The sequence below is a fragment of the Mustela lutreola genome, chromosome 8, assembly GCF_030435805.1.
Source record: "Mustela lutreola isolate mMusLut2 chromosome 8, mMusLut2.pri, whole genome shotgun sequence".
Classification (NCBI taxonomy): domain Eukaryota; kingdom Metazoa; phylum Chordata; class Mammalia; order Carnivora; family Mustelidae; genus Mustela; species Mustela lutreola.
Genome location: NC_081297.1, coordinates 60,162,483 through 60,188,980, shown reverse-complemented (window position 1 = coordinate 60,188,980; position 26,498 = coordinate 60,162,483). Strand labels below are relative to the sequence as shown.

The 26,498-nt window shown below is 37.2% G+C and overlaps 1 protein-coding gene and 1 pseudogene across 1 annotated transcript; both read right to left on the bottom strand.

The window, feature by feature from the left end:
- Nucleotides 1-26,498, bottom strand: part of LOC131838646 (ATP synthase subunit a-like) — a 114,241-nt pseudogene that overhangs the window by 72,572 nt on the left and 15,171 nt on the right.
- On the bottom strand, nucleotides 5,401-6,412 carry LOC131838645 (olfactory receptor 9K2-like). The gene is made up of 2 exons (XM_059185072.1): nucleotides 5,873-6,412; nucleotides 5,401-5,802 (listed from the first exon to the last, which is right to left on the bottom strand). The coding sequence occupies exons 1-2, from the start codon at nucleotides 6,410-6,412 to the stop codon at nucleotides 5,401-5,403; spliced, it is 942 nt and encodes a 313-aa protein (XP_059041055.1).

Below are 26,498 nucleotides of genomic sequence, written 5' to 3'. Positions count from 1 at the left end.
AGCATTAATTCTCATGTCTTCCAGACATCTTTTCACTCAGTGTCTCAGACTTTTCTTGTTTTGGATGGTCTTGTGTTTTGAGGGGCTCTGGTGAGGTATAGTACAGAATGTCCTTAAATTTGGCTTTGTTTGATCCTTTTATCCTGGTTAAACTGAGTGTGGGTTTTGAGAAAAATCAGAGAGATAAAGAGACCTTTTCATCACATGACATCAGCAAGTTCATATGACCAACATGACTTATCATTGATGATATAAACTATGGTCATCTGGCTGAGGTAGTGTTTTCCAGGTTTCTCTATTACCTCTCATTATACCTTCCATAAAAATCTTCTTTACAAATAGTTCACTAAGATCATTTCATACTCAAGGCGTTAAGTTCTACTTTCTTGAGGTTGAAAGGTATCTACATAAATTATTCAGAATTCTTCTGTACAGAAAATGTGTCTCCCCTCTCTGTTTATTTATTTCTTAAATAATTATGTATTATGGACTTGATATTTATTTTATACTTTGAGTTACAATACAATACTATGTTCTTTATTTTTTGCTTAAATTTTTCCACGTTGGGTCATTTAGAGGTCTTTCTGATTGATTCCTGTGTCCTTTTAAAACGTCCCATGTTTTTCTTTGTGTACTAAGGATCCCCCCTTACTTTCTGTTATTGTAAGATTCTGCAGGATCATCTTGGATGTCTTTTGCCCAACCCTAGAACCAGCCATTTGTGCAGTGATTCCTGTTTCTTTTTGCTAAATAATGTAATTAGAAACCAGAATTTCTAGATGTATCATTTGCTACTGAGGTGTCACTACTTCTAGACTCTCTCAACAAACAACTACAGACACACACACAAGCACACACAAAGACAGGAGGATGTTTACATACAAATTTATTATTGTTTCTGCATCTACTCATCTGCATCAATACTATCTAAAGACTGGGTGTAGTGCATAAATGAAACTTGGAACAATAAAAAAAAATTTAAAAAGAAAAAAATAAATATATATGATACAAGACCAAAAAAATAAGTAAATTGAAATCAAAATATAAATAAATAAATAAATAAATAAGAGTTCATACTGATGGCCCAACTCTAATTTTATGCCACATGATTTTCAATACTGAGAAACGTGATGGTCTCCACCATTTTCCACGCATTTACTTTATTTTCTTTAAGTTAATTTTTTTCACTGTTCCAAGATTCATTGTTTATGCACCACACCCAGTGCTCCATGCAATACGTTCCCTCCTTAATACCCACTACCAGGCTCACCCAACCCCCAAGCCATCCCCCTGCCAAAACCCTCAGTTTTTTTTTCAGAGTTCACAGTCTCTCATGCTCTGCCATGAATTTAGTTTAATTTATTCCAGCCCAATATGCACCAACTCAATTTTCAAGATTGTAACCCTATCTTTCTATTAGAAATGACATTACCAACAAGACTTCCTTCTGGATTTATTCTTATATTTTCCAGCCAAAAAGCTGCTTTCTAAAGTTACTTAGGCCAGCAACTTTATCCTCATCTCATCATTAAAATTACGTCATATATTTGTAATGCAGTATGATTCTTTAATCACAGTCTATAATTCATCATGGATCCCTTGACCTCCTAAATTTTTAAAATTTGTATGTGTGAATATTCATTATTTGTGTCACAAAGGTCAATGGGCTTTGAGAAATGCATATTGCCCTGTATCCACCACAGTAGCACTATTAAGATTAGGTCCACCACTGACTATCCCTTGGATTTTCATGTGAATGTAAATTTTCAAATCAGCTAGGAGCACTGAGGATTATATACAAACAATGAATCATGGAGCAACACACATCAAAAACTAGTCATGTACAGTGATGGACAAAACATAATAAAAAAAGTTTTTAAAGATACCTAGGACACAAATGATGGTTTGCACAATTTGTCTATGTTTAATTAAGAAGAAGCTGCCAAACTGTCTGCTGTACTGTTTTCCATCCTTGTGAGCAATAAACAAGAGTTCCTATTGCTCTACCACCTCACCAATATTTGATATTCTCAGGTTTTTAGGGTTAAGCCATTTTATAGGTATGCCATTACTTTTTGAGATTCATTTTTTTGTAATTAAATAAGGTTATAGTCAAGGGTCTTAGCCATCCCCTAGTAAAGGGGCACATGTGTACTCAAAACTTGGCCTATGTGGTACACTTTATCAGAATTTAAATTTATAGGAAAGGGAAAAATGTTTGGAAATGCTTGGAGTTCACATATTACATATGCAGCCTTCAATGAGACTGAATTCTGATGGCAGACTCTTCTACAGTTCTACGGTACAAAATTTTGTACGTGTAAACAGCAATTGGGATTCTTTAGTTTCTACCCAATTGTAAGGCTGGTTCCCTAGTTTTTCTACCCATTCATGTGCTTTACAAAGCCCTCTAATAAATTTCACTTGCTTACATTAGTCAAAGTAATTTTCAATGTTTTATGAACAAATAAACCTAACTTGTATACAGTAGTCACCCTTTGTTCACAGAAGTACATTTTAAGACTTCCAGTTTATATCTAAAACTGCAGATAGTACCAAACTCTGTATGTCCTGGTCTTTCTCTTATACATGTACACCTATAATAAAACTTTATTTATAAATTAGGCATATTAAAATATTAAAACAAAGTAAACATAGTAAAATATTAAAACAAAATCTTAATAATGAAGTAGAGCAATTATAATATACTGTAATAAAAGTTATATGAATGTGGTCTCTCTGAAAATATCTCATTATCCTGTACTTACCCTTCTTCTTATGATGATATGAGGTGATAAAATGTCCATGTGATGAGAAGAAGTGAGGCAAATGACATAGGCATTGTGACATAATGCTAAGCTACCACTCATCTTCTTTTATTATTATTATTATTATTAACAGGTAATGTATTTTTTCAGGCGTACAGGTCTGTGATTTATAAGTCTTATTAATACCCTATGCTCATTTCAACACATAACTTCCCCAATGTTCATCACCAAGTTACCCCATCCCACCACCTCCCTCCTCTCCAGCAAGCCTCAGTTTGTTTCCTTAAGATTAAGAGTCTCTTATGGTTTGTCTCCCTCCCCGGTCCCATATTATTTCATTTTTCTCTCCCTTACCCTGTGATCTTCTTTTGTTTCTCAGATTCCTCATATTAGTGAGATCATATAATAATTGTCTTTCTTTGATTGATTTATTTTGCTTAACATAATATCTTCTAATTCCATCCACGTTGTTGCAAATGGCAAGATTTGGGGTTTTGATGGCTGCACAATATTCCAATGTGTATATAATACATCTTCTTTATCCATTAATCTGTTGATGAGTGGATCTTTCATTCCATCTAGGCTCTTTCCATAGTTTGGCTATTACAGACATTGCTGCTATAAATATTGGGGTGCATGTGCCCCTTCGGATCACCACATTTGCATCTTTAAGGTAAATACCCAGTAGTGCAATTGCTGGGTCATAGGGTAGCTCTATTTTCAGCTTTTTGAGGAACCTCCATGCTTTTTTCCAGAGAAACCTCCATACTTTTTTCCAGAGTGACTGCACCAGCTTGCATTCCCACCAACAGTGTAGGAGGGTTCTCTTTTCTCCACATCCTCGCTAACACCTATCATTTTCTGACTGGTTAATTTTACCCGTTCTAACTGATGTGAGGTGGTATCCCACTGTGGTTTTGATTTGTATTTCCCTGATGCCCAGGGATGTTGAGCACTTTTTCATGTGTCTGTTGGACATTTGGGTGTCTTCTTTGCAGTTTTTCCCATTCATCTTCTGATGCTATGTCAGAAGGACGATCATCTACTTCTGGACCACAATCAAACACAGGTACCCAAAACCATGGAAAGTGAAGCTGTGAGTAAGGAGAAAACTACTGTACACTCAATTAAACAAATGAAAAAATAATACTTATAGATGGAGTGAGGAGGATAAAATAATAATTCATCTATTGGAAATATTGGTATGGAGCAAAGAAAATCTATTTAATTCTAGACCACATATCAGAATAGTACAAAAAACATTTTGTCCTATAAGAAAAATATCAAAGTAGCCTTTGATAAAGGGATTTTTGGTTGGTTTTGTAAGAATTAGAAGAGAAGCTTATTTTTATTAATAGTAGGTTATATACCAGAGTACTTGAATCTACCATTCCCCATTCTGCTGCCTATTTGCCCTCTCCTTTTCTAACCTTACAAGTTGCGTACACTCTAAGATTACTGGGATTTTTCAGAATTGATTAGCTATTTCAATATCTCAATAGAAGTAGGCAACTCACATTAAACATCAAATCTTTTACAACATCCTTTCACTTCTGCCTTCTGCATCTTCCCCTTAACATTATAATTTAACCTCCTGGTACACAAATAAAAGATATACAATACAAGTGAACCCTTCCCCCCCCACCAGCAATCTTTTCTGTTGGTTTTTTTGTTTTGATTTTGGTTTTGGTTTTTTTTTGATATTTGAATTGCCTACAAATTGCATTTGAAAGAACAACCTAAATTTTAAAATTATAGGTAACAACAAGACAATAAATATCACACTCCAAATGTAACTAACTTCATTATAATTACAACACTAATTCAACAGATATTTAGAAAACAAAAATACCACATATAACTAAAATATCAAATACAAAGCAAATAAAAATTTTGTACATGTAAACAGAATTATCAAAGAAAAAGATGATCCAGTACAAACTGGCAAATGTAATTTGAAACATCCAGTGCAATTTTTTTCCCCTCAAAATAAAACATTGGTATGAAAGACTTTACCTTTGTAGATTTGGATGCTCTATTTTTAGAACACTGGATATGAAATACCTTTATCTCTTTGACATGATAAGAAGCCAATAGCAATCAATATTAAAAATAAATACGATCAAGATATAAACACCAATAATTCATTGAGTTAAACTCATGATGGCACACGCAAAAAAATCTTATACCGTGATTTCTAGTCAAGAATTATGGGCCCCAATTAAGTCACTGTGAATAGATTTATAAAAAATTAAATATTATAACTCAGAAATCGTCCTGCTTTGGTTTGACACTTCCTCTATTCATAAGAGACTGCTAATTCCAAGATCATCTTCCTACCAAAGAAATTTTTCTGCCCATGATCTAAAGAGGCCCAGTCTCATATAGTTGTACCTACATAGAGTAGGGAGTATAATATGTTGATAAGTTTTACTGATACTGAATATCTAACACTGCTCTTAAGGAGAGAGAAGGATTGCTATTACTCCTTCCATTACCCTTTCCATTTGGTCATCTGTGAGATGGTCAACTTAAGGATCCTTAAGTGACTCAAACTTGACACCATGTTAAAAGAGATTCAGGATGAAATTATCAATAAGCACATTAATGAGGAAGTCATAAAAAAATGGAATTAATGTAAAGCTTTTTTCTTCCACAGGATTTTCCCCAAAGCTTGCTTGACATCCTTGTTTCTTAGAGAATAGATCAGAGGGTTTAACATGGGTGTGACCAGTATGTAAAATACTGAAGCCACTTTACGAAGTTCAGGATTGCTTGGTGGTGTGAGATACACGAAGGAAACAGTCCCATAGAGTAAACTTACCACTCCCAAATGGGAACTGCAGGTGGAGAAGGCTTTCTTTCTCCCTTTACTGGAGGGAATCTTCAAGACTGTGGTCACAATGTACATGTAAGACACTACAATAACAACTATTGTAGGCAAAATAATGAAGGCAGCCAAACTGAGAGATACCATCTTATTGACAGAGAGATTGGAACAGGAGATCTTCTCAATTTGGTAAGAATCACAGTATATAAAAAATATATGTTTATAAAAAATAAAAAATTAAAAAAAAAAAAAAAAAAAAAAAAGAATCACAGTAGAAGTGATCAATGATTCGGGAAGCACAGAAAGACACTGAGAATGTTACGCTGACTTGGAGGATGGAACTGAGCCAGCCACAGAGATAGGAACCAGCCACCAGCTGAGTGCAAAGGCGTTTTGACATGTGGACACTGTAAAGAAGAGGATTGCAAATGGCAATGAAGCGGTCATAGGCCATGGCTGCCAGGATGAACCCTTCTGTTACAATGAAGAGGGCAAAAAAGAAACACTGTGCAGCACACCCCACAAAGGAGATAGTCTTTTTCTCAGACAGGAAGTTGACCATGGCTTTTGGGGCAATAACAGTGGAGTAGGAGAGATCAATGAAGGAGAGATTGCCTAGAAAGAAATACATTGGTGTATTCAGCTGGGAGCCAGTCACAATGATTGCCATCATACTAATGTTCCCCAAAAGGACCATGCCATAGACCAGCAGGAACAGGAGAAAAAGGATAAAGTGGAGCTCTGGATGGACCCTGAAGCCTACAAGAATGAAGTCAGTTACATCTGAGTGGTTGCCTGCTCCCTTGTCGCTCATGCCAAGAACCTGCTAAGAGGTACAAGACAAGATTAAAAATTGAACTTCCTATCTATTTCCTGATATCATAAAATATCATTTTCTCTTATGGAAGATATTGGAATCTGTGTTACCATCACCTACTTGCCAGCTAATTGTGTTAGGTATGATTTCTGGTGTCCTTTTCTAGAACCTAAATCTAAGGAATGTTGTGATTGCCCAGCAGCACATAACACATAAGTTAACTAACTCAAGTTTTCTAATGTGACTTGCCAAATCCAGTGTTCTTCCCATTATGGCACATGTGACATCAATGCATAAAGCATTATTTATTTATACCTGTTTAGCTCTTCACTTTATTTTCATGATGTTAAATATATCTGAAGGTTTTAGAGATATAGAAGTATTCATTCTAATTTTTAATTATCATTTCAAATTCATTTTATTTTTAATAATGCTTCCAATTTAAAATAGAATGATCTAATTAAAGACTGATTTAAAGTTCCATGAAGTGACATTAGACCCAAATAGAGGATAATATTTATACAGACTGTGAGAGTTAATGTTATCAAGAGATTCAGTTTGGTATCCAAAATAAAAACCTTGAAAAATAGAATGCATCATCAGCTTCTTGAAGTAGAAAAGCTCAGCCACACTACCAGGAGGGGAAATCCATAAATTCTATATCTGCACAATCTGTCAAGAAGCCAATTTTATTTTAAACATCTGTGCAAGTGGGTGAAAAAAAAGAAACTTCAAAATATTGTATTGACTAAAAATTTTAGAAAAGTAATTATGATGTCTCCATTTAGAAAGAGACCCATAAACTTATTAAAACTTTCAAATGGTTATTTTGAATCTGTGACACAGCAGAATAGTATGATTTATCTAATACTTTGGAAACTTTGTTTTCTGCAATACTGTGACACAGCTATTTCTGTTGTTCAGATTTTAACACCAATTATGACTTAAATCACCCAACAGAGAGGACAGCCTGTGCAGCTTATCAAAAGCATCAAATGATCTAAGAAGTATTCATTTTTGACTTGGCACATATGGCAGAATAGCCATATTTTGCTCTCATCCTCCTTCAGGCAATCGACTGTCTGTGTTCTTCATCCTCTGTCCTCGTTCTTCGGCTCCTACTGCTCTCAGCCCATCTTCTTCCTCATCATCACATATTAACTTTTCTAAAAATGTTAGCTAATTGGTGCACAAGAAAAGAAAACTGGCAGCAGTTCAGTGGTAGTATTCTTAGATCTCTTCTTTACCCCACTGCTCCCATGGCAAACAGGAATCCACTGAAATAATCCTAATTAAATTTATTTTTGAAAAAAGCACTAAGTGCCCATGTTAACTTGTACAAGGGTGTTTACATTTAAATATTGTAAAACTAGGTTTAAAGGAATAAAGATTTAACAGGGGAGTTTTGGGCATCAGACATCAGATATTAAGTGGGTGATAGAAAAGGAAAAAGAGAGATTTTAGAGAAAGGTAGAAGGCCTTGTCAACACTACCAAATTCACATCATACAACTGGATAATCAAGCAGTATTTTAGCAGAAAATCTTCTTTGTTTTATTTATAGCTCACACTGTTATTAACCAAATTACATTTATTGCATGAAACTGTATCAGCCAGTATGCAGTGACAGGAAATCATTGTTTTGAGATCATTATCATTTTTAGAGACTAATGTGTATTCATCCAATCATTAAGTCACTGAACACCGTGGGCCACTTAGTGTATACCTGCCAAAATATAGGAATACACAAGTATCAGAAAGGAGCTTTTTTCCAAAGTATGAATGCATTGCATTTTCTTCTTTGCCAACATTTTATTATGAAATAACCCGGAGGTTGTGATTTGCCCTTCAGGAAAAGGGACATGCGTTTTTTGAGGTGCATACTAACTTCTTTTTATAATTTGTAAAAGTAAATGTTATCAATCAGAAAATAAGTGTCATGCATGAAGGCACACAGACATACTCATGAATGACTCATTATTTGACTGAAATAAACATAAATTTATCTCATCTCTTACCTAAATATTCCTTTCTTTACTTTTCTTGAATAATTCTCTAATGGTAGATGCAAGGACACCAAAGATATTGTGCTTAATTCTAGAAATACAAACAAGTTTATACAACTGTATGAAGGAAATGAAAAACAATGTCAAAATTAAACATTTTTTTTTAAATTAATACGTCAAACAAGACATAAAATCTTGTTTTGAAACACAGTTTCATTTTGTTTTAGGCTCTGCTTGTAGATTAATAACACCACATTCTTCAATTAAGAGTATCTTTTTGGGGGCACTCAGGTGGCTCGTTGGTTAGACTTCTGCCTTCAGCTCTGGTCATGATCTTGGTGTCCTAGCGTCCGTTGCACATCAGGCTCCCTGCTCAACTAGGAGCCTGCTTCTCCCTCTCCCTGCCACACCCCTGCTTGTGTTGGGACTTTCTCTCTCTCTCTGTCAAATAAATACATAGAATCTTAAAAAATATATATTTTATCTCAATAGTGTTCCTGATAATCCCCTATAAATTTGTACCTTTGTAGAGATAAGAGGATGAAGTAGGTGTTCTAGTGAGCCCTCTTCCAACCCAATGAATGTTTCCTCATAAAAACTGATGTGAAAATGCAGCTGAGCCTGTAGAGCTGCCCTGCACGAGCATGAGATATCTCACAGGCCTTGGATTGAGGGAAATGATGGCAAATGGGAATTTAAGCAAAGCGATGATAAAATCACCAGTGAATAGTAGAGTCCCTGATGGCCTGGGGAGTGTAGCAGAGGAGTCCTGGTGCCCTTTGTTAGCTCTACTGAAAACATTTCAAGCAATTACACCATGGATTGCATAGAAAAGGGCCCCTCAGAAAGAAGTAAGAATAAGTCAATTATAGGATAACAATAGTAGGCTCCACCTTGATCCCATGAGGACCACATAGAACAGACAAAGAGATGAATTATATTACTCTTATTACTCACCTTGAATTAACTCTAGGTCTCTTTTCACATTTTCTATTAGAAAACTTGTTTTAAGTTTGAGATAATATATTTTAAATATTTCCATACCTGTTTAATTTGCTGCCCTCAGCAGTCACATTGAATTTATCTACTGATACTTTTACCTGACATCTCATAGTCTTGTATAGTCTAGGTTCATTGTCCCTATTTCCTCATCAGATCTTACTCTCTGCTAAATGATTTCTCTTTGTGTACTATACCATAAAATATATTACAGATGAGGTTACCAGTGTATTCATGGCTAATATTAATAATTGAGCCTACTAATAGGTAAGTCTAGTTGAATATAAATGAAAAGTATTATCTCAACACCTTATTATCTCCAGTGACTAAAACTGTGGTTCCAGTTTGATGGTCCAAATCCCAGAATGTGCCTATTTTATTGACATGAAATGATCAATGAACTTGAAGGAAACAACACATAAAACTACAGCCTTCTTACTATACCATATACTGAATTTCAGTTATTAAAAACTTTAGAATAAAATGCACAAGATAAAACACTTAAATAAATTTTTCTTGGGGTATCTGGATGGCTCAGTGGGTTAAGCCTCTGCCTTCACCTTAGGTCATCTCAGGATCCTGGGATTAAGCCCCGCATTGGGCTCTCTGCTCAGCCTGCTTCCCCATTCTCTCTGCCTGTCTCTCTGCCTATTTGTGATCTCTCTCTCTCTGTCAAATAAATAAATAAAGTCTTGAAAAAATAAAAATAAAAAAAATAAATTTTCTTTAGCATACACATTGCAAAAATAATGTTTAGAGAACAACCATAAAACCTTGATGTAGTATAACTCCAGGGAACTGAGATCATCAACTAGGCAATTCTGTTGATCCTGGCTATGCAGTCTTGACTTTGGGTCAGTTGAGGATGATCTTGGCTGCAATAACTAAGGCAGGTTTTCTCTCCTCTGTATGTGTCCTCTCTTGCAGCAGAAAAGTGAAAGCAGAATTGCAGAAGCACTTTTCAGTGTAACAATCCCATTGGCCAAAGTGAGTGACATGCCTGAATCAAGGCACAGGGCCTGACTGGGAGAGCACACACTGCATAGCACAGAGTGTGGGCAAAAGGAGGGGTAAAGAGTTGGGATCATTTCAACATAAGGCTATGTCCCAAAATGGAGTCCTGTTGGTCCTTTCAGAAAGTCGGGCTTTTTTGAAAGGCCTTGCCATGGGTCCCTGGTATACATTCCTCATGTTAATGGGGACAACTTCCCCAGGTTTCAGTTCCTAATCTCAAACTAGTCTGCCACACTTTCCTGTGAATATCTGCTGGATATGTTGATTTTTTTTCTCTGTTCTTGTCTATTAGAAATCCCATTCTTTTATTTCATGGATCACTGGGTGTGGTGCATAAAAAATGAATCTTGGGGCACTGAAAAAATAAAATTAAATTTAAAAAAAAGAAAAAAGAAACCCCATTCTTGATTTGCTCTGTCCCACACAGTGGCCAATAACATTCAGGTCTTGAGACTGTTGGTGGTTTGTTGGTTTGTTCTCACTTTCTTGTACTTGGAGATTCATAGTCTGCACTGCCATCGAAATTTGTTGTAAAACTCTCCCCAAGATTTGGTTTTGCTCTCTAGATATTCTGTCTTTGTTCATGTGGACATTTAGGAAGAGCAAATAATTAAAATGTCACTACTACCAACACCTTCCCATAAGCTTGGGCAGAAATCTGTTAAACAAGATGTCTTCAAAGGTATGAGAAATTATTTTTTTTTCTTTTGAGCTGAGAAATGTTAAAAACCCCTCTCAGTAACTTTCAAATATACAATACAGTATTATTAACTACAGTCACCATGCTGTACATTATATCTCCAGGACCTATTTATTTTTTAACTAGAAGTCTGTAGCTTTTGAGTATCTTCACCCACTTTGCCAACTCCTTGTATCCCATCTATAGCAACCACCAATCTCTTCTCTGTATTTTTGAACTTTTTTTCTTTTTAAGATTCCACATGTAAGTGATATGTAAATATATATGTCACATTTGTGTATATATATAATCATATATATATATATGTGTGCGTGTGTGTCACATTTTCTTTATCCATTCATCCATTGAAAAACACTTAGGTTGTTTCGATATCTTGACTATAGGAAATAATGCTGCAATGAACATGGGGATGCATATATTTTTTTCAATTAGTGTTTTTGTATTCTTCAGATAAATACTCAGAAGTTGAATTGCTGGATCATAATATAATTCTATTTTTAATTTTTTGAGGAGCCTCCATACTGTTTTCCGTAGTGGCTGTACCAATTTACATTCTCACCAACAGAGCACCTTTTCACCAGGCGCCCCTTTTCTTGTCTTTTTGATAACAGACATTCTAACAGGTATGAAGTGATATCTCATTATGAGCTTTCCTTTTTTTAAGATTTTTTTTTTTTTTAGGGTGCCTGGGTGGCTCAGTGGGTTAAAGCCTCTGCCTTCGGCTCAGATCATGATCTCAGAGTCCTGGGATTGAGCTCTGCAACGGGCTGTCTGCTCAACAGGGAGCCTGCTTCTCCCTCTCTCTCTCTCTTCTCTCTCGCTGCCTGCCTGCCTCGCTGCCTACTTGTGATCTCTGTCTGTCAAATAAATAAATAAAATATTTTTTAAAAAGATTCTTTTTTTTATTTACCTGACAAGGAGAGATAGCACAAGCAGGAGGAGCAACAGGCAGAGGGAAAGAGAGAAGCCGGCTCTTCACTAAGCAGGGAGCCCAACAGGGGGTTCCCAAAGACCCCGGGATCATAACCTGAGCCAAAGGCAGACACTTAACACTGAGTCACCCAGGTGCCCTTATAATGGTTTTGATTTATATCTCCCTGATAAATAGTAATGTTGTGCAACTTTTAATGCACCTGTTGGCCAACTGTATTTCCATCTTTGAAAATTATGTATTCAGATCCTCTGCCCATTTTTAAATTGAATTGGCTATTTTACTACTGAATTGTATGAGGTTTTTTTTTTTTTTTTACATATTTTGAGTATTAACCTCTTATCAGATAAATGATCTGCAAATATTTTCTCCCTATGAGTAAACTGCTTTTTCATTTTGTTAATGGTTTCCTTTGCTGTGCAGAAGCTTTTTTAATTTGTTGAGTTCTACTTGTTTATTTTTGGTTTTAATGCCTTTGCTTTTAAATCCCCAAAATCAACACTGAGATCAATGTGAAGGAGCTTACTGAATGTTTTATTCTAGGAGATTTATGGTTTCAGGTCTTGGTTCAAATTTTTCAGGTCCTATGTTCAAGTTGATTTTTGTGTATTATGTAAAATAGTGGTACAATTTCAGTTTGTTGCATGTGGAAGTCAGTTTTCCCAACACCATTTATTGAAAGGACTCTCCTTTCCTCCTTGTATTATCTTGCCTCCATTGTCATAATTTAACCAGTCATATATCTTTCAGGGGTTTCTCTTTTTGTTTTGTTTTGTTTGTTTTTGAGGATAGAAAAGAAAATGCTGAGAAGTAAGAGAAGCACTCCCTAACAGAATTTGGTATTCAGAGAGTGAAACTATTCTTCAATAAAAAGGAATAAAAATATTAACTTTCTTCCTTGAACATCAAACAGCTGGTGCAGGCAACTTCATCAATGATAGAACAGTTTTATCCATAGGAAATTTGGGTTTAATCGCCATTAGTGACTCTTCAGCATTCAATGAAAAGCAATGCATATGCAAAACTGACCAGATCTATGGAGGGCCTTAGGTAAAATGATAATTAAAAAAAAAAAAAGACCCTAAAATAACTGCATTTCTGCTACATAGGCAGATTGGAAAAGAAGTTTAATTTGGCTAGGAAAATAAAACAGATAGGACTGGACTTACTCTGGCCAAGGTATAGGTGACTTTGCCTACTTGTAGTTATTTCCAACTGATCTCCCTTGCTCAGAACAATATGATGGGGATCCAATACAGGCATTCCCGGCTTTTTGGGAGTTTTTGTTAAGCCAATTTGCTTTTATGAAGGTGCTAAATTAGTACATGTCTTCACCACTCTAAACAAAATATATCTAAAAAGAATTTTTCCTTTTATTAAAAAAAGATGAAAAGTGAAAATAGCATCCCCTGTTAGTTTTGCAGCAAGAGAGGCACAGCTGAGCTCCTTCCCAAGGAATGAGACTCAGCATCTCACATGAAGCCACCATAGCTTTGAAATCATCTGTGAACATCTGTGCTTCATCTCAATTTATTTTGTGTTTCTGTTAGCAAGATGTGTCATAAGGTTTAGAAAAGTCTGAGAGATTATTTTTTGAGACTAGGAATGCTAAAAAAAAAATTTCCATGTCACTTAATGGTAATTGGTTCTTTGATTTATGCCATTATGGCTTAGGAAAGTTTTCATAGGGATGTCCTACTTTGGGATAAGAGGGTTAATCTGGAATGAAAAAAATAACTTTGTTTTATTAGCCATTTTCTGGAAGTGTCATTCTATCACAGTACCCCGATTCTTTTTTTTTTTTTTAAGATTTTATTTATTTGACACAGAGAGAGAGCACAACCAGGAGGAGCACCAGGCAGAGAGAGAGGGAGAAGCAGACTCCCCGCAGAGCAGGAAACCCAATGTAGGGCTTGATCCTACAGGGATCATGACCTGAGCCAAAGACAGTCACTTAACCAACTGAGCCACACAGGCATCCCTAGTACCCAGATTCTTTACTTCAGATTTTGTTGAAGTACCCACCAGATGGCAGCAAACTGCAGTTGCACCCAGGGTTTGCTTCAAGTGAGAATTCTCCAGAAATCCTGAGCAGTTCTGTACATCCTTGCCTGATCATACAATTTTATTCATTTTTTTTATCTGTTTGCTCATGTTTTATAAACTCTTTTTCTTTGTTTTTAAAGATTTATTTATTTCAGAGAAAGTGAGCACATATGAGTGGTGAGAGGGGCAGAGGGCAAGCATCCCCAGGCAGACTCCTCCCAGAGCCCAATGAACCATGACCCATGAGACCACAACCTGAGCAGAAACCAGGAGTCAGACACTTAACCAACTGAGCCACGCAGGAGCTCCTTAAACTATTTTACTTGGTAATTGTACTGTGTTTCTAGGAAAGGAAAGTTAACAAGTTACAGTCTCTAAGGCCTTGGAAAGACTCATTGAAGAAGATATGGTCTTTGCTATGGAGACATTCACTAGCTCTTGCCAGAAACAACAATAAAATTGATACATTTTAAAGGGCACTAGAAAAGATGAGAAAGCATAGAGGAATATATAATTCTCATAAATATGACGAGGTTTAAGAATGAAAATAAACTATTTTCCACATATGTGTGTATAGAACACTGATTTTTAAGTATCTATAAAATTATAGTGATTTCATATTTCTTATATGTTAAATGATACCATAATATTTCCTGGAAAAAATTATTGCATTTTAGATCATTTGTTTCTAATATAAGAACAACTACAGGGCAATTATAATTTCACAAGGCTGAAAAACCTACTATTCATAAAAGATGAATTATAAAAATTTGTTGTGTCTTTAAAGTTGAAAGGTAAAAATATGACACTTATTTGCTAAACATAGACAAAAGCAATCTGATATAGGCTCAAAGACAAAAACAGCAGAAATATTATTTTCCCAAAAACAACATACAAAAGAGGAATATACATAAAACAAAAAAATATTTAAAATTACAAAAGTGAAGAAAAATAATAGATTCTAACAATGAATGCAAATGAGATATACTACCCTCATCTTAAGAAAACTACATTTCTATTGGGGTAGGAGAAACTTGATTCATAAAATGTCACAGCTATAAGAGATCACACAAAAGAGTTGCAAATAAAAACATAATAAGATACATTGTGGGTAATAAACCACATTACAGATAAAAAAAAATTTCCTTCTCTTGATGCCATAATTTATTTGATTGTTGAAGGAAAAGTTACAATATTGCACTTTATGGTTTTATGTCTAAAGAGTAAATGTTTGAGAAAATTGTATTTTAAATAAGAGAGGATAAACAGACATGAAGGGAGGGTAAGTTCCTATAGTTAAAAAGTGATAGAATGCAATTTAGCCTTCTATTACTCAAAGATAAAAGCAGCAGGATAACTTTTTCATAGTAAAATGCAAAGAAAAAAGGAACACAGAAAAAAACAAAGATGTAAAAAATAACAAAAGAAAAATAAAAGATGATTACAACTAATATAAATGAGAAAAATCCTTCCCATTTAATAATAAGGTACACTAGTGTACTATGTTGTGTACAGTAGTCCTTCCTTATCTGAAGTTTTGCCTTCTAAGGTTTCAGTTACTCCTGGTCAACTGCAGTTTAGAAGCAAATGGTCCTCCTTCTGACTTAAGGTCAGAAGGTCAATAGAACCATAATGTCACATCACAATGCCTATGTCATTCACCTCACTTCACCTCATCACGTAGGGATTTTATCAACTCACATCAACCCAAGAAGAAGACTGATACAGTATAATAAGATATTTTGAAAGAGATAGACCACATTCACATAACTTTTATTATAATATTATTATGATTGTTCTATTTTATCATTAATTATTATTGTTAATCTTTTATGTGCCTAGTTATAAATCAAACTTTACCATAGGTATGTATGTATAAGAGAAAACATAGTATTTATAGGGTTTAGTACTATCTGCACTTTCAGGTATCCTTTGGGGGTTTTGGAATGTAACCCCCAGGGATAATAGGGGACAAATGTATATGTGGTGGGGGAGGAGCTTGAGCTTTAAAAAGTCACAGCTAGGGGTGCTTGGGTGCCTCAGTCAGTTAAATGTCCCACTCTTGATTTTAGCTGAAGTCATGGTCTCATGATCATGAGATTGAGCCCTGTGTAGGGCTCTGCACTGGGCATGGAGCCTGCTTAAGATTCTCTCTCTCCTATAGGAAATAAATTGATGGTTGTTGGAGGGGAGGAGGAGGCTGTAATTGGGTGATAAACATTAAGGAGGACACATGATGTAAGGAGGGCACTCGGTATTTTTATTTATTAAAAAATCAATTAACCAACATGTAGTCCATCATTAGTTTCAGATGAAGAACTGGATATTAAAAAAGATATTATATTACTGAACTCTACCTCTGAAATAGTAATGCATTATATGTTAATTAATTGAATTTAAATTTTTTAATTAAATTTATTTATTTTCAGCATAACAGTATTCATTATTTTTTCACCACACCCAGTGCTCCATGCAATCTGTGCCCTCAATAATACCCACCACCTGGTACCCCCACCACTTCAAACCCCTCAGATTGTTTTTCAGAGTCCATAGACTCTCATGATTCACCTCCCCTTCCAATTTCCCCCAACTCACTTCTCCTCTCTAACTCCCCATGTCCTCCATGCTATTTGTTATGCTCCACAAATAAGTGAAACAATATGATACTTGACTCTCTCTGCTTGACTTATTTCACTCAGCATAATCTCTTCCACTCCCGTACATGTTGCTACAAAAGTTGGGTATTCATCCTTTCTGATGGAGGCATAATACTCCATAGTGTATATGGACCACATTTTCCTTATCCATTTGTCCGTTGAAGGACATCTTGGTTCTTTCCATAGTTTGGCAATCATGGCCATTGCTGCTATAAACATTAGGGTACAGATGGCCCTTCTTTTCACTATATCTGTATCTTTGGGGTAAATACCCAGGAGTGCAATGGCAGGGTCATAGGGAAGTTATATTTTTAATTTCTTGAGGAATCTCCACACTGTTCTCCAAAGAGGCTGCACCAACTTGCATTCCCACCAACAGTGGAAGAGGGTTCCCCTTTCTCCACATCCCCTCCAACACATGTTGTTTCCTGACTTGTTAATTTTGGCCATTCTAACCAGTATAAGGTGATATCTCAATGTAGTTTTCATTTGAATCTCCCTGAGGGCTAGTGATGATGAACATTCTTTCATGTGTCTGATAGCCATTTGTATGTCTTGATTGGAGAAGTGTCTGTTCATATCTTCTTCCCATTTTTTGATATGATTGCCTGTTTTGTGTGTGTTGAGTTTAAGGAGTTCATTATAGATCCTGGATATCAACCTTTTGTCTGTACTGTCATTTGCAAATATCTTCTCCCATTCCGTGGGTTGCCTCTTTGTTCTTTTGACTGTTTCCTTTGCTGTGCAGAAGCTTTTGATTTTGATGAAGTCCCAAAAGTACATTTGTGCTTTTGTTTCCTTTGCCTTTGGAAACATATCTTGAAAGAAGTTGCTGTGGCTGATATCGAAGACATTACTGCCTATGTTCTCCTCTAGGATTCTGATGGATTCCTGCCTCACATTGAGGTCTTTTATCCATTTTGAGTTTATCTTTGTGTATGGTGTAAGAGAATGGTCGAGTTTCATTCTTCTACATATAGCTGTCCAGTATTCCCAGCACCATTTATTGAAGAGACTGTCTTTTTTCCACTGTATATTTTTTCCTGTTTTGTTGAAGATTAATTGACCATAGAGTTGAGGGTCCCTATCTGGGCTCTCTACTCTGTTCCACTGGTCTATGTGTCTGTTTTTATGCCAGTACCATGCTGTCTTGGTGACCACAGCTTTGTAATAAAGCTTGAAATCAGGTAACCTGATGCCCCCAGTTTTATTTTTGTTTTTCAACATTTCCTTAGCGATTCCGGGTCTCTTCTGATTCCATACAAATTTCTGGATTATTTGCTCCAGCTCTTTGAAGAATACTGGTGGAATTTATATCAGAATGGCATTAAAAGTATAGATTTCTCTAGGCAGTATAGGCATTTTAACAATGTTTATTCTTCCGATCCAAGAGCATGGAATGATCTTCCATCTTTTTGTGTCTTCTTCAATTTCCTTCATGAGTGTTCTGTAGTTCCTCGAGTACAGATCCTTTACCTCTTTGGTTAGGTTTATTCCCAGGTATCTTATGGTTCTTGGTGCTATAGTAAATGGAATCAATTCCCTAATTTCCCTTTCTGTATTTTCATTGTTAGTGTATAAGAAAGCCACTGATTTCTGTACATTGACTTTGTATCCTGCCACATTACTGAATTGCTATATGAGTTCTAGTAGTTTGGGGGTGGAGTCTTTTGGGTTTTCCATATAAAGAATCATGTCATCTGCAAAGAGAGAGAGTTTGACTTCTTCATTGCGAATTTGGATACCTTTTATTTCTCTTGATTGTCTGATTGCTGTTGCTAGGACTTCTAATACTATGTTGAACAAGAGTGGTGAAAGTGGCCATCCTTGTCTTCTTTCTGATCTCAACGGGAAGGCTGCAGCTTTTTCTATTGAGGATGAAATTTGCTCTGGGTCTTTCATAGATAGATATGATGAAGTTCAGGAATGTTCCCTCTATCCCTATACTTTGAAGCGTTATAATTAGGAACGGATGCTGGATTTTGTCAAATGCTTTTTCTGCATCACTTGAGAGGACCATGTGGTTCTTCTCTCTTCTCATATTAATTTGTTCTATCACATTGATTGATTTCCAAATGTTGAACCATCCATGGAGCCCAGGATTGAATCCCACCTGGTCATGGTGGATAATCTTTTTAATGTGCTGTTAGATCCTGTTGGCTAGGATCTTGTTGAGAATCTTAGCATCCATATTCATCAGTGATATTGGTCTGAAATTCTCCTTTTTGGTAGGGTCTTTGCCTGATTTGGGGATCAGGGTAATGCTGGCTTCATAGAAAGAGTCTGAAAGTTTTCCTTCTGCTTCAATTTTTTGAAACAGCTTCAGGAGAATAGGTGTTATTTCTTCTTTGAAAGTTTGGTAGAATTCCCCAGGGAATTCGTCAGGTCCTGGGCTCTTGGTTTTTGGAAGGTTTTTGATTACTGCTTTAATCTTGTTACTAGATGTAGGTCTATTCAGGATGTAAATTTATTCCTGGTTCAATTTTGGTAGTTTATATTTTCCAAGGAATGCATCCATTTCATCAAGGTTGCTAAGCTTATTGGCATATAACTGTTGATAATAACTTCTGATGATTGTTTCTACTTCCTTGGTGTTCATTGTGATCTCTCCCTTTTCATTCATAGTTTTATGAATTTGGGCGTTCTCTCTTTTCTTTTGGATTAGTGTGGCCAGTGGCTTATCAATCTTATTGATTCTCTCAAAAAACCAACTTCCAGTTTCATTGATACGTTCTACTGTATCTTTGGTTTCTACCTCATTGATCTCAGCTCTAATCTTGATGATTTCCCTTCTTATGTGTCAGTTGGTTTGATTTGTTGTTGGTTCTCCAGTTCCTTAAGGTGTAGAGAGAACTGCTGTGTTCTGGATTTTTCAATTTTTTTGAGGGAGGCTTGGATGGCTATGTATTTCCCCCTTAGGACCTCCTTTGCTGTATCCCATAGGTTTTGGACAGAAGTGTCTTTATTCTCATTGGTTTCCATGAATTGTTTCAGTTCTTTGATCTCCTGGTTGATCCAAGCTTTTTTAAGCAAGGTGGTCTTTAGCTTCCAGGTGTTTGAGTTCCTTCCGAACTTTTCCTTGTGATTGAGCTCCACTTTCAAAGCATTTTGATCTGAGAATATGCAGGGAACCATCTCAGTCTTTTGGTATCGGTTGAGTCCTCATTTGTGACTCAGTATGTGGTCTATTCTTGAGAAAAGTTCCATGTGCACTTGGGAAGAATGAGTATTCTGTTGTTTTAGGGTGGACTGCTCTCTATATATCTATGAGGTCCATCTGGTGCAATGTGTCAATCAATGCTCTTGATTCTTTATTGATTTTCTGCTTCAATGATCTGTCTATTTCTGAGAGAGGCATGTTAAGATCTCCTACGATTAATGTATTCTATATCAATATGACTCTTTATCTTGATTAACTGTTTTCTTTTGTAATTGGCTGCTCCGATATTGGGGCCATAGATATTTACAATTGTTAGATCATATTGGTGGAAAGTCCCTTTAAGGATTATGTAGTGTCCTTCTGGATCTCTGAATACAGTCTTTAGTTTAAAATCTAATTTATCTGATATGATAATTGCCACCCCAGCCTTCTTTTGAGGCCCACTGGCATGAAAAATGCTTCTCCAGCCCTTCACTTTCAGTCTGGGTGTATCTTAAGGTTCAAAATGGGTCTCTTATAGACAAAATATGGATGGGTCCTGTCATTTTATCCAATCTGCAACCCTGTGCCGTTTTATGGGCACATTTAGGCCATTCACATAAAGAGTGATAGATACGTTTTTATTGACATCAAGTTACCTTTGAAGACTTTCCTTCTGTGCATTGTCTCTATATTTCTGTTCAATGCTATTCTTAGGATTTTTTCTCTTTTATAGAACCCCCCCTTAATATTTCCTGCAGTGTCGGCTTGATGGTTGCATAGTCTTTTAAGCCTTGTCGGTCTTGGAAACTCTTTATCTCACCATCCATTTTGAATGTCAGTCTTGCTGGATAAAGTATTCTTGGCTGCATGTTCTTCTCATTTAGTGCCCTGAATATATCTTGCCAGCCTTTTCTGGCTTGCCAGGTCTCTGTGGACAGGTCTGATGTTATTCTGATGGGCATTCCTCTGTAAGTAAGGAGCCTCTTTGCCCTAGCGGCTTTCAAGAGATTATACCTACAATTATAATTCCTCAATTTGACTATCAGGTGTCGTGATTTTTTTTTTTTTTTTGGAATGTATAATCTTGGGTGGAGACCATTCAGGTTCTAGTACATGAATGCTGGTTCCATTCGCGAGACTGGGAAAATTTCCATGAAGGATTTGTTCCACTATAGCTTCTAGACTTCTTTCTTTCTCCTCCCCTTCAGGGATTCCAATAATTCTGACATTGGAACGTTACATGGCATCATTTATTTCCCTGATTCTGTTTTCGTGGTTTCTAAGCTGTTTGTTCCAGGCTTCTTCCTGATCCTTTCTCTCTGTTTGTCCTCGAGATCACTAATTCAATCTTCTGTCTCAGTTACCCTAGCTTGGGAGAGTTTAGATTAGATTGGAACTCATTGAGAGCATTGTGAACCTCCTCCCTGGTAGCTTTAAGCTCCGCCCTAACATTGTGAACATCCTGTCTGGTCGCTTTCAGCTCAGCCCTAATTAACTCTGTTTGGTCATCCATGGCTTTCTCCAACCTAGCTATTGCCTGGATAATTGTTAACCTGAATTCCCTTTCCGACATTTTGTGTATGTTGATACCCATTAGCTCTGTTGCAGAAGGTCCATCCTCTGTATTTTTCTTCTGTTGGGCATTCCTCCTCCTAGTCATTTTGGGGGTGATGACAGAACAGATGTAGCTGGATGTATTAACCATGGTGAAGTCAAGGTGCACCCTGGAACACTTCTGAGCAATCAGGATTCCCCACCCAAACGAGAGACAAAAGAAAAGAAAAAGAAAAAGAAAAAAAGAAAGAGATAGAGAGACAGGAAAGAAAGGGAAGATGAAAGAGAAGGTTCAGCCCAAATAGGCCCCAAGGTAAGATTTATGAAGTGGACAAACAAAAACAGACAAACAAAAAGACTGATAAAAGTATATGACAAGAGAAAAAAATATATATATGAAAATAAAGGAAGAACCTCGTCAAAAAGAACGCCAAATGTAAGATTTATATACTATCAGGACAAACACAAAAACACAGAAACACTTGTGGAAGAAAAAGATGGGAGAGTGGTTATAAATTCACAGTGTGTGTGAGGAAGGTTGTTTTGATTCTTCCTGGATGTATCTTGATATCTTTGTTAAAGGACTGAACTTTCCTATGATAAAGGGGGATTAAAAATTAGTTTACCTATAGGGGTAGTATTGATTGGGGGAAGGGGATTACTTTAAAGTTTAACTCTATATGAGTATTAGAAGATAAGAATAAAATGGAATAAACTAGACTAAACTAAACTAAAATTTTTTAAAAAAAGAAGGAATTCAAAAACTAGAAATGCAAAAGAGAAACATAGATGTATGTATCAAAAAGTTCAGGTTAGAAAGTTATTACGGAATTTGATGTACTGGACAGCTTGCTGTGATGGTCATTAGGTTAAAAAAATTACCTATATAAAAAAAATGAACCAGAATAGTGGGAATGAATGAAAAATAAAAGTTTTCCTATGAAGTAGTGGTTGTTCTCTGGTAGTCCTTTTTTTTAAATTTCCTCTTTCATTTTTTTTTCTTTCTTGGTTTTTTTTCAGCGGGAGGGGCCTGCCATGTGGGTTTTCAGCCAATGATGTTCCCTGACTTAAGTCCTCCTGCGCCCCTCAAGGGGGTGGGCTCTGAGGAAACTAGTTGTTTGTTTGTTTTTTTTCAGGCTTTTTTTTCTCTGGCAGTTTTTATGTTTGTTCACTTTTTTTTTTTTTTCCTCACGTTGACCGCTTTTGATGGTTTTTGTAGTTTTAGAGGAAAACAAAAGGCACCTTGATCTCCCTCTCAGAGAGAAACCTCAGTCTGGCTGCAGAGCCTAAATAAGTTCCCCCTTGGCCACTGGCAGAGCAGGTTCCAAGTCGCGGTCCCTGGGGACGCAGGATCTTTTGCTTGTACCCAAAGCCAAGGCAGTGGTGGCTGTCTGGGCAGCTCCAGACCTCCAGAGAGGTTCCAAGCAGCAGTCGCACACTGAGATTTTCCCACTGGCCTGGGCTGTGAGTCCCTGGTCTTTCTGGGTTTAAGAGCGCTCGGCTTGCACGCACCAATTTCAGGGGAGGTCGAGGTTCGCGCGGGGGTCTCAGGCTCTGGGAACGGGGCGCAGGTCCCAGAGCACCAGGCTGGGCCTTCGCACACCTCTCTGGGGGGAGAGTTTGGTGCAGGCTCTGAAACAATGGCGCGTATCAAAGGCCACCGGCTGGGCCTTTATACCTCTCTCAGGGGAAAATCTCAGGTGCTATAGCAGGGTTCGCGTGTTCTGCTGCGCGGCGTGGCTCCCATCCCCTCACAGGAAACGGACCCCACGCGTCCTCGGGTGCAATGGCGGCTTAGGGACCAAGACCTGGTTTCTCCGCTGCATTTTCTCTGCCTCAGCGCCAGGGGAGGCTGTCCTGGTACCGGGGACTTAAGCCCCTGTCCCTAGTCGTCCCGATTCCCACAATTTCCCCCCCGAGATCCTTTGCTCTTTTGTAGTGCTTTCAACCAGTGTCCAAGTTAATGCTGGTCCCCAGACGCAGGGCACTCTCACTCCTATTGGGGTATTACTTTCCAACTGGTCGCCTCTGGTGGCTCCCTCCCCCTTTTGTTTATCTTCCAATATCAGTCACCGTTCCCACTCAGCTTTACCTGCCCACTGGCGTCTTCTCCCCCTGTAGAGATCCAGACGTGTAGAATTCTAATCTCAGGCTGATTTCATGAGTAATTGGAGTTCTTTGGTAGGTAATCAGCTCACTTTGGGGTACAAGTTGAAAAGGTGCCTCCTCCTACTTCCCCGCCATCTTGTGCCCCCCACACACTGAATTTAATTTTTTTTAAAGTAAGAGAAAAAAATATCTCTCCTTCTCCTGGTCCCACTCAAAAAAAAAAAAAAATTACAGGCATAAAGTTCTGTATAAAAACAAAAATCAATGTTTAGCAAGATATACCAGGTAAAATTTTAAAAATGACTCAAATGCCATCTCAACATTAAATAAAGTAAAATTCAGCATAATGCACTTACACATAAAACAAGAAATGCACCTATCTTAAGTTAATACCCAGTCAAATGTTATACAACACAATAAAGCAAAAATTATTGTAATGGAGAAAATGACAAAAACTACAAACAGTACTTAAATACATTCTGTTTGTGATATATAAAGAAAAATCATTGAAAATAGAGAAATTTGAACATTATTATTAATACTTTTGAGTTAACAAAAACATTTATATTAAAAACCATACAGGATAAAGCTTTCACTGAGCCACTGCCACATAATTTTTACGTCTGTGGGCTTCAGGATCAGAAAGTTCTGATCAGTTCTCAGTAACAGTTCTCTGACTGTTACTGGCAATGTGAAATCAAACACATTACTTAATTCTTCTGAGATACAATTTCTATACTTGTAAAATATACTTTACTAAAAATTATGCCATTGATACATATAATGTTGCCTTCACCATAAGCCTGATTTGAGGAGTAAGGAAATACATGTGTACTTTAAACAGCACCCAATATCTGTAGTTTAAGTATTTTTATTTAATACCAACTCTTTAAGAAAGTGCCAGTGAGGGGCGCCTGTGTGGCTCAGTGGGTTAAGCCTCTGCCTTCGGCTCAGGTCATGATCCCAGGGTCCTGGGATTGAGCCCCACATCAGGCTCTTTGCTCAGCGGGGAGTCTGCTTCCTCCTGTCTCTCTGCCTGACTCTCTGCCTACTCGCGATCTCTCTCTGTCAAATAAATAAATAAAATATATATATATTTTAAAAGTGCCAGTGAAAACTTTTCAAAAATTGACTGCTAGGTAAGGTTTCAAACCTAGTATTTAATTGAAAAGCTCTAAGAATTGAATAAAAGTTTAGTAAATTGAATTCATGTAAAATAAAAACAGCAGTTTTAAAAAATTCTCTGAGTCCTAGAATTATCTGTTAAAAAACTACAGCAGCAACTAAAAAATGTGTGATTCTCAAATATATAAATCCCACGACATTCTTGGGAGGAGTCAAGATGGCAGAGAAGCAGCAGGCTGAGACGACATCAGGTGGCAGGAGATCACCTAGATAACTTATCAAACCATTCCCAACCACTACAAATCCAACAGGAGATAGAAGAGAAGAGCAGCAATTCTAGAAAGAGACAATCAACCACTTTCTGAAAGGTAGGACCAGTGGAGAAGTGAATCCAGAGTGATGGGAACATAGACATGGGGGAAGGGGCCAGCTCCCGGCAAGCAGCGGAGCAACAGATTACAAAATCAGAACGTTTAAAAGTCTGCTCCACTGAGGGACATTGCTTCAGAGGCTAAGCTAGGGTGAAGCCCACGTGGGGACAGCATGGTCTCAGGTCCCGTAGGGTCACATAAGGATCGGGGCTGAGTGTCACTGAGCTCATAGGTATTAGAGTGGGGAAGCCAGCTACAGAGATGGAGCTGAGGAGTGAGCTCTCAACTCAGGGTTACCTTATCATGATTCATGACACAGGCCACTGCACTATGAACAGGGAACACACAAGATCCAGGGAGACTCCCCTGGAAGAGTTCAGGGATCTGTGAGGTTCGGAGACTCCAGGTGGGGCTGTATGCTAAAGACAGAGAAGCTTGATCACTGCCTGACTGAGCTCAGAGAGTGGCCAGAGGCCAGAGAGACAGGAGTGTTGAGCGCTTTTCACAGAGGGTGCACAGAGGAGTGAGGCCTCGAGCTCTCGGCTCCTCCTGGCCAGAGATTGGGATGCTGCCATTTTCATTTCCATCCTCCAGAACTCTACGGAAAGTCTTCAGTGAACAAAAGCTCCCGAAAGCGAACCCGAACAGATTACTTAGCCTAGCCCCTGGTAAGGGCGGTACAACTCTACCTTGGGCAAAGACACTTGAATAAAACTATAACAGGCCCCTCCCCCAGAAGATCAATAAGAAATCCAGCTAAGACCAAGTTCACTTACCAAGGAGAACAGTGGAATTTCAGAGGAGGAGAAAGCAAAGCATGGAATTCATGGCTTTCTCCCTATGATTCCTTAGATTTGCCAAGTTAATTATTTTTTTTAATTTTATTTTTTTCTTCTGCTAATTTAATTAACTTTTACCATTCCCTCTTTTAATGTTTTTTTAACCAGTTTATCTTAACAATATCTTTCATAAAAAAACAATTTTTCTTTGAACCTTCATTATTTTTTTAAAATTTATTTATTTATTTTCAGCATAACAGTATTCATTGATTTTGCACCACGCCCCGTGCCCTTTCTAATACCTGCCACCTGGTTCCCACAACCTCCCACCCCCCTGCCACTTGAAACCCCTCAGATTGTTTTTCAGAGTCCATAGTCTCTCATGGTTCACCTCCCCTTCCAATTTGCCTCAACTCCCTCTACTCTCTAACTTCCCTTGTCCTCCATGCTATTTGTTATGCTCCACAAATAAGTGAAACCATATGATAATTGACTCTCTCTGCTTGACTTATTTCACTCAGCATAATCTCTTTCAGTCCCGTCCATGTTGCTACAAAAGTTGGGTATTCGTCCTTTCTGATGGAGGCATAATACTCCATAGTGTATATGGACCACATTTTCCTTATCCATTTGTCTGTTGAAGGGCATCTT

Coding starts and splice junctions, on each gene's coding strand:
- LOC131838645 (XM_059185072.1), bottom strand. CDS start 6,412: ATGAGCGACAAGGGAGCAGGCAACCACTCAGATGTAACTGACTTCATT. Junction 5,803..5,872: donor CCCGAATCATTGATCACTTC/TACTGTGATTCT, acceptor ATATTTTTTATA/TACTGTGATTCTTACCAAAT.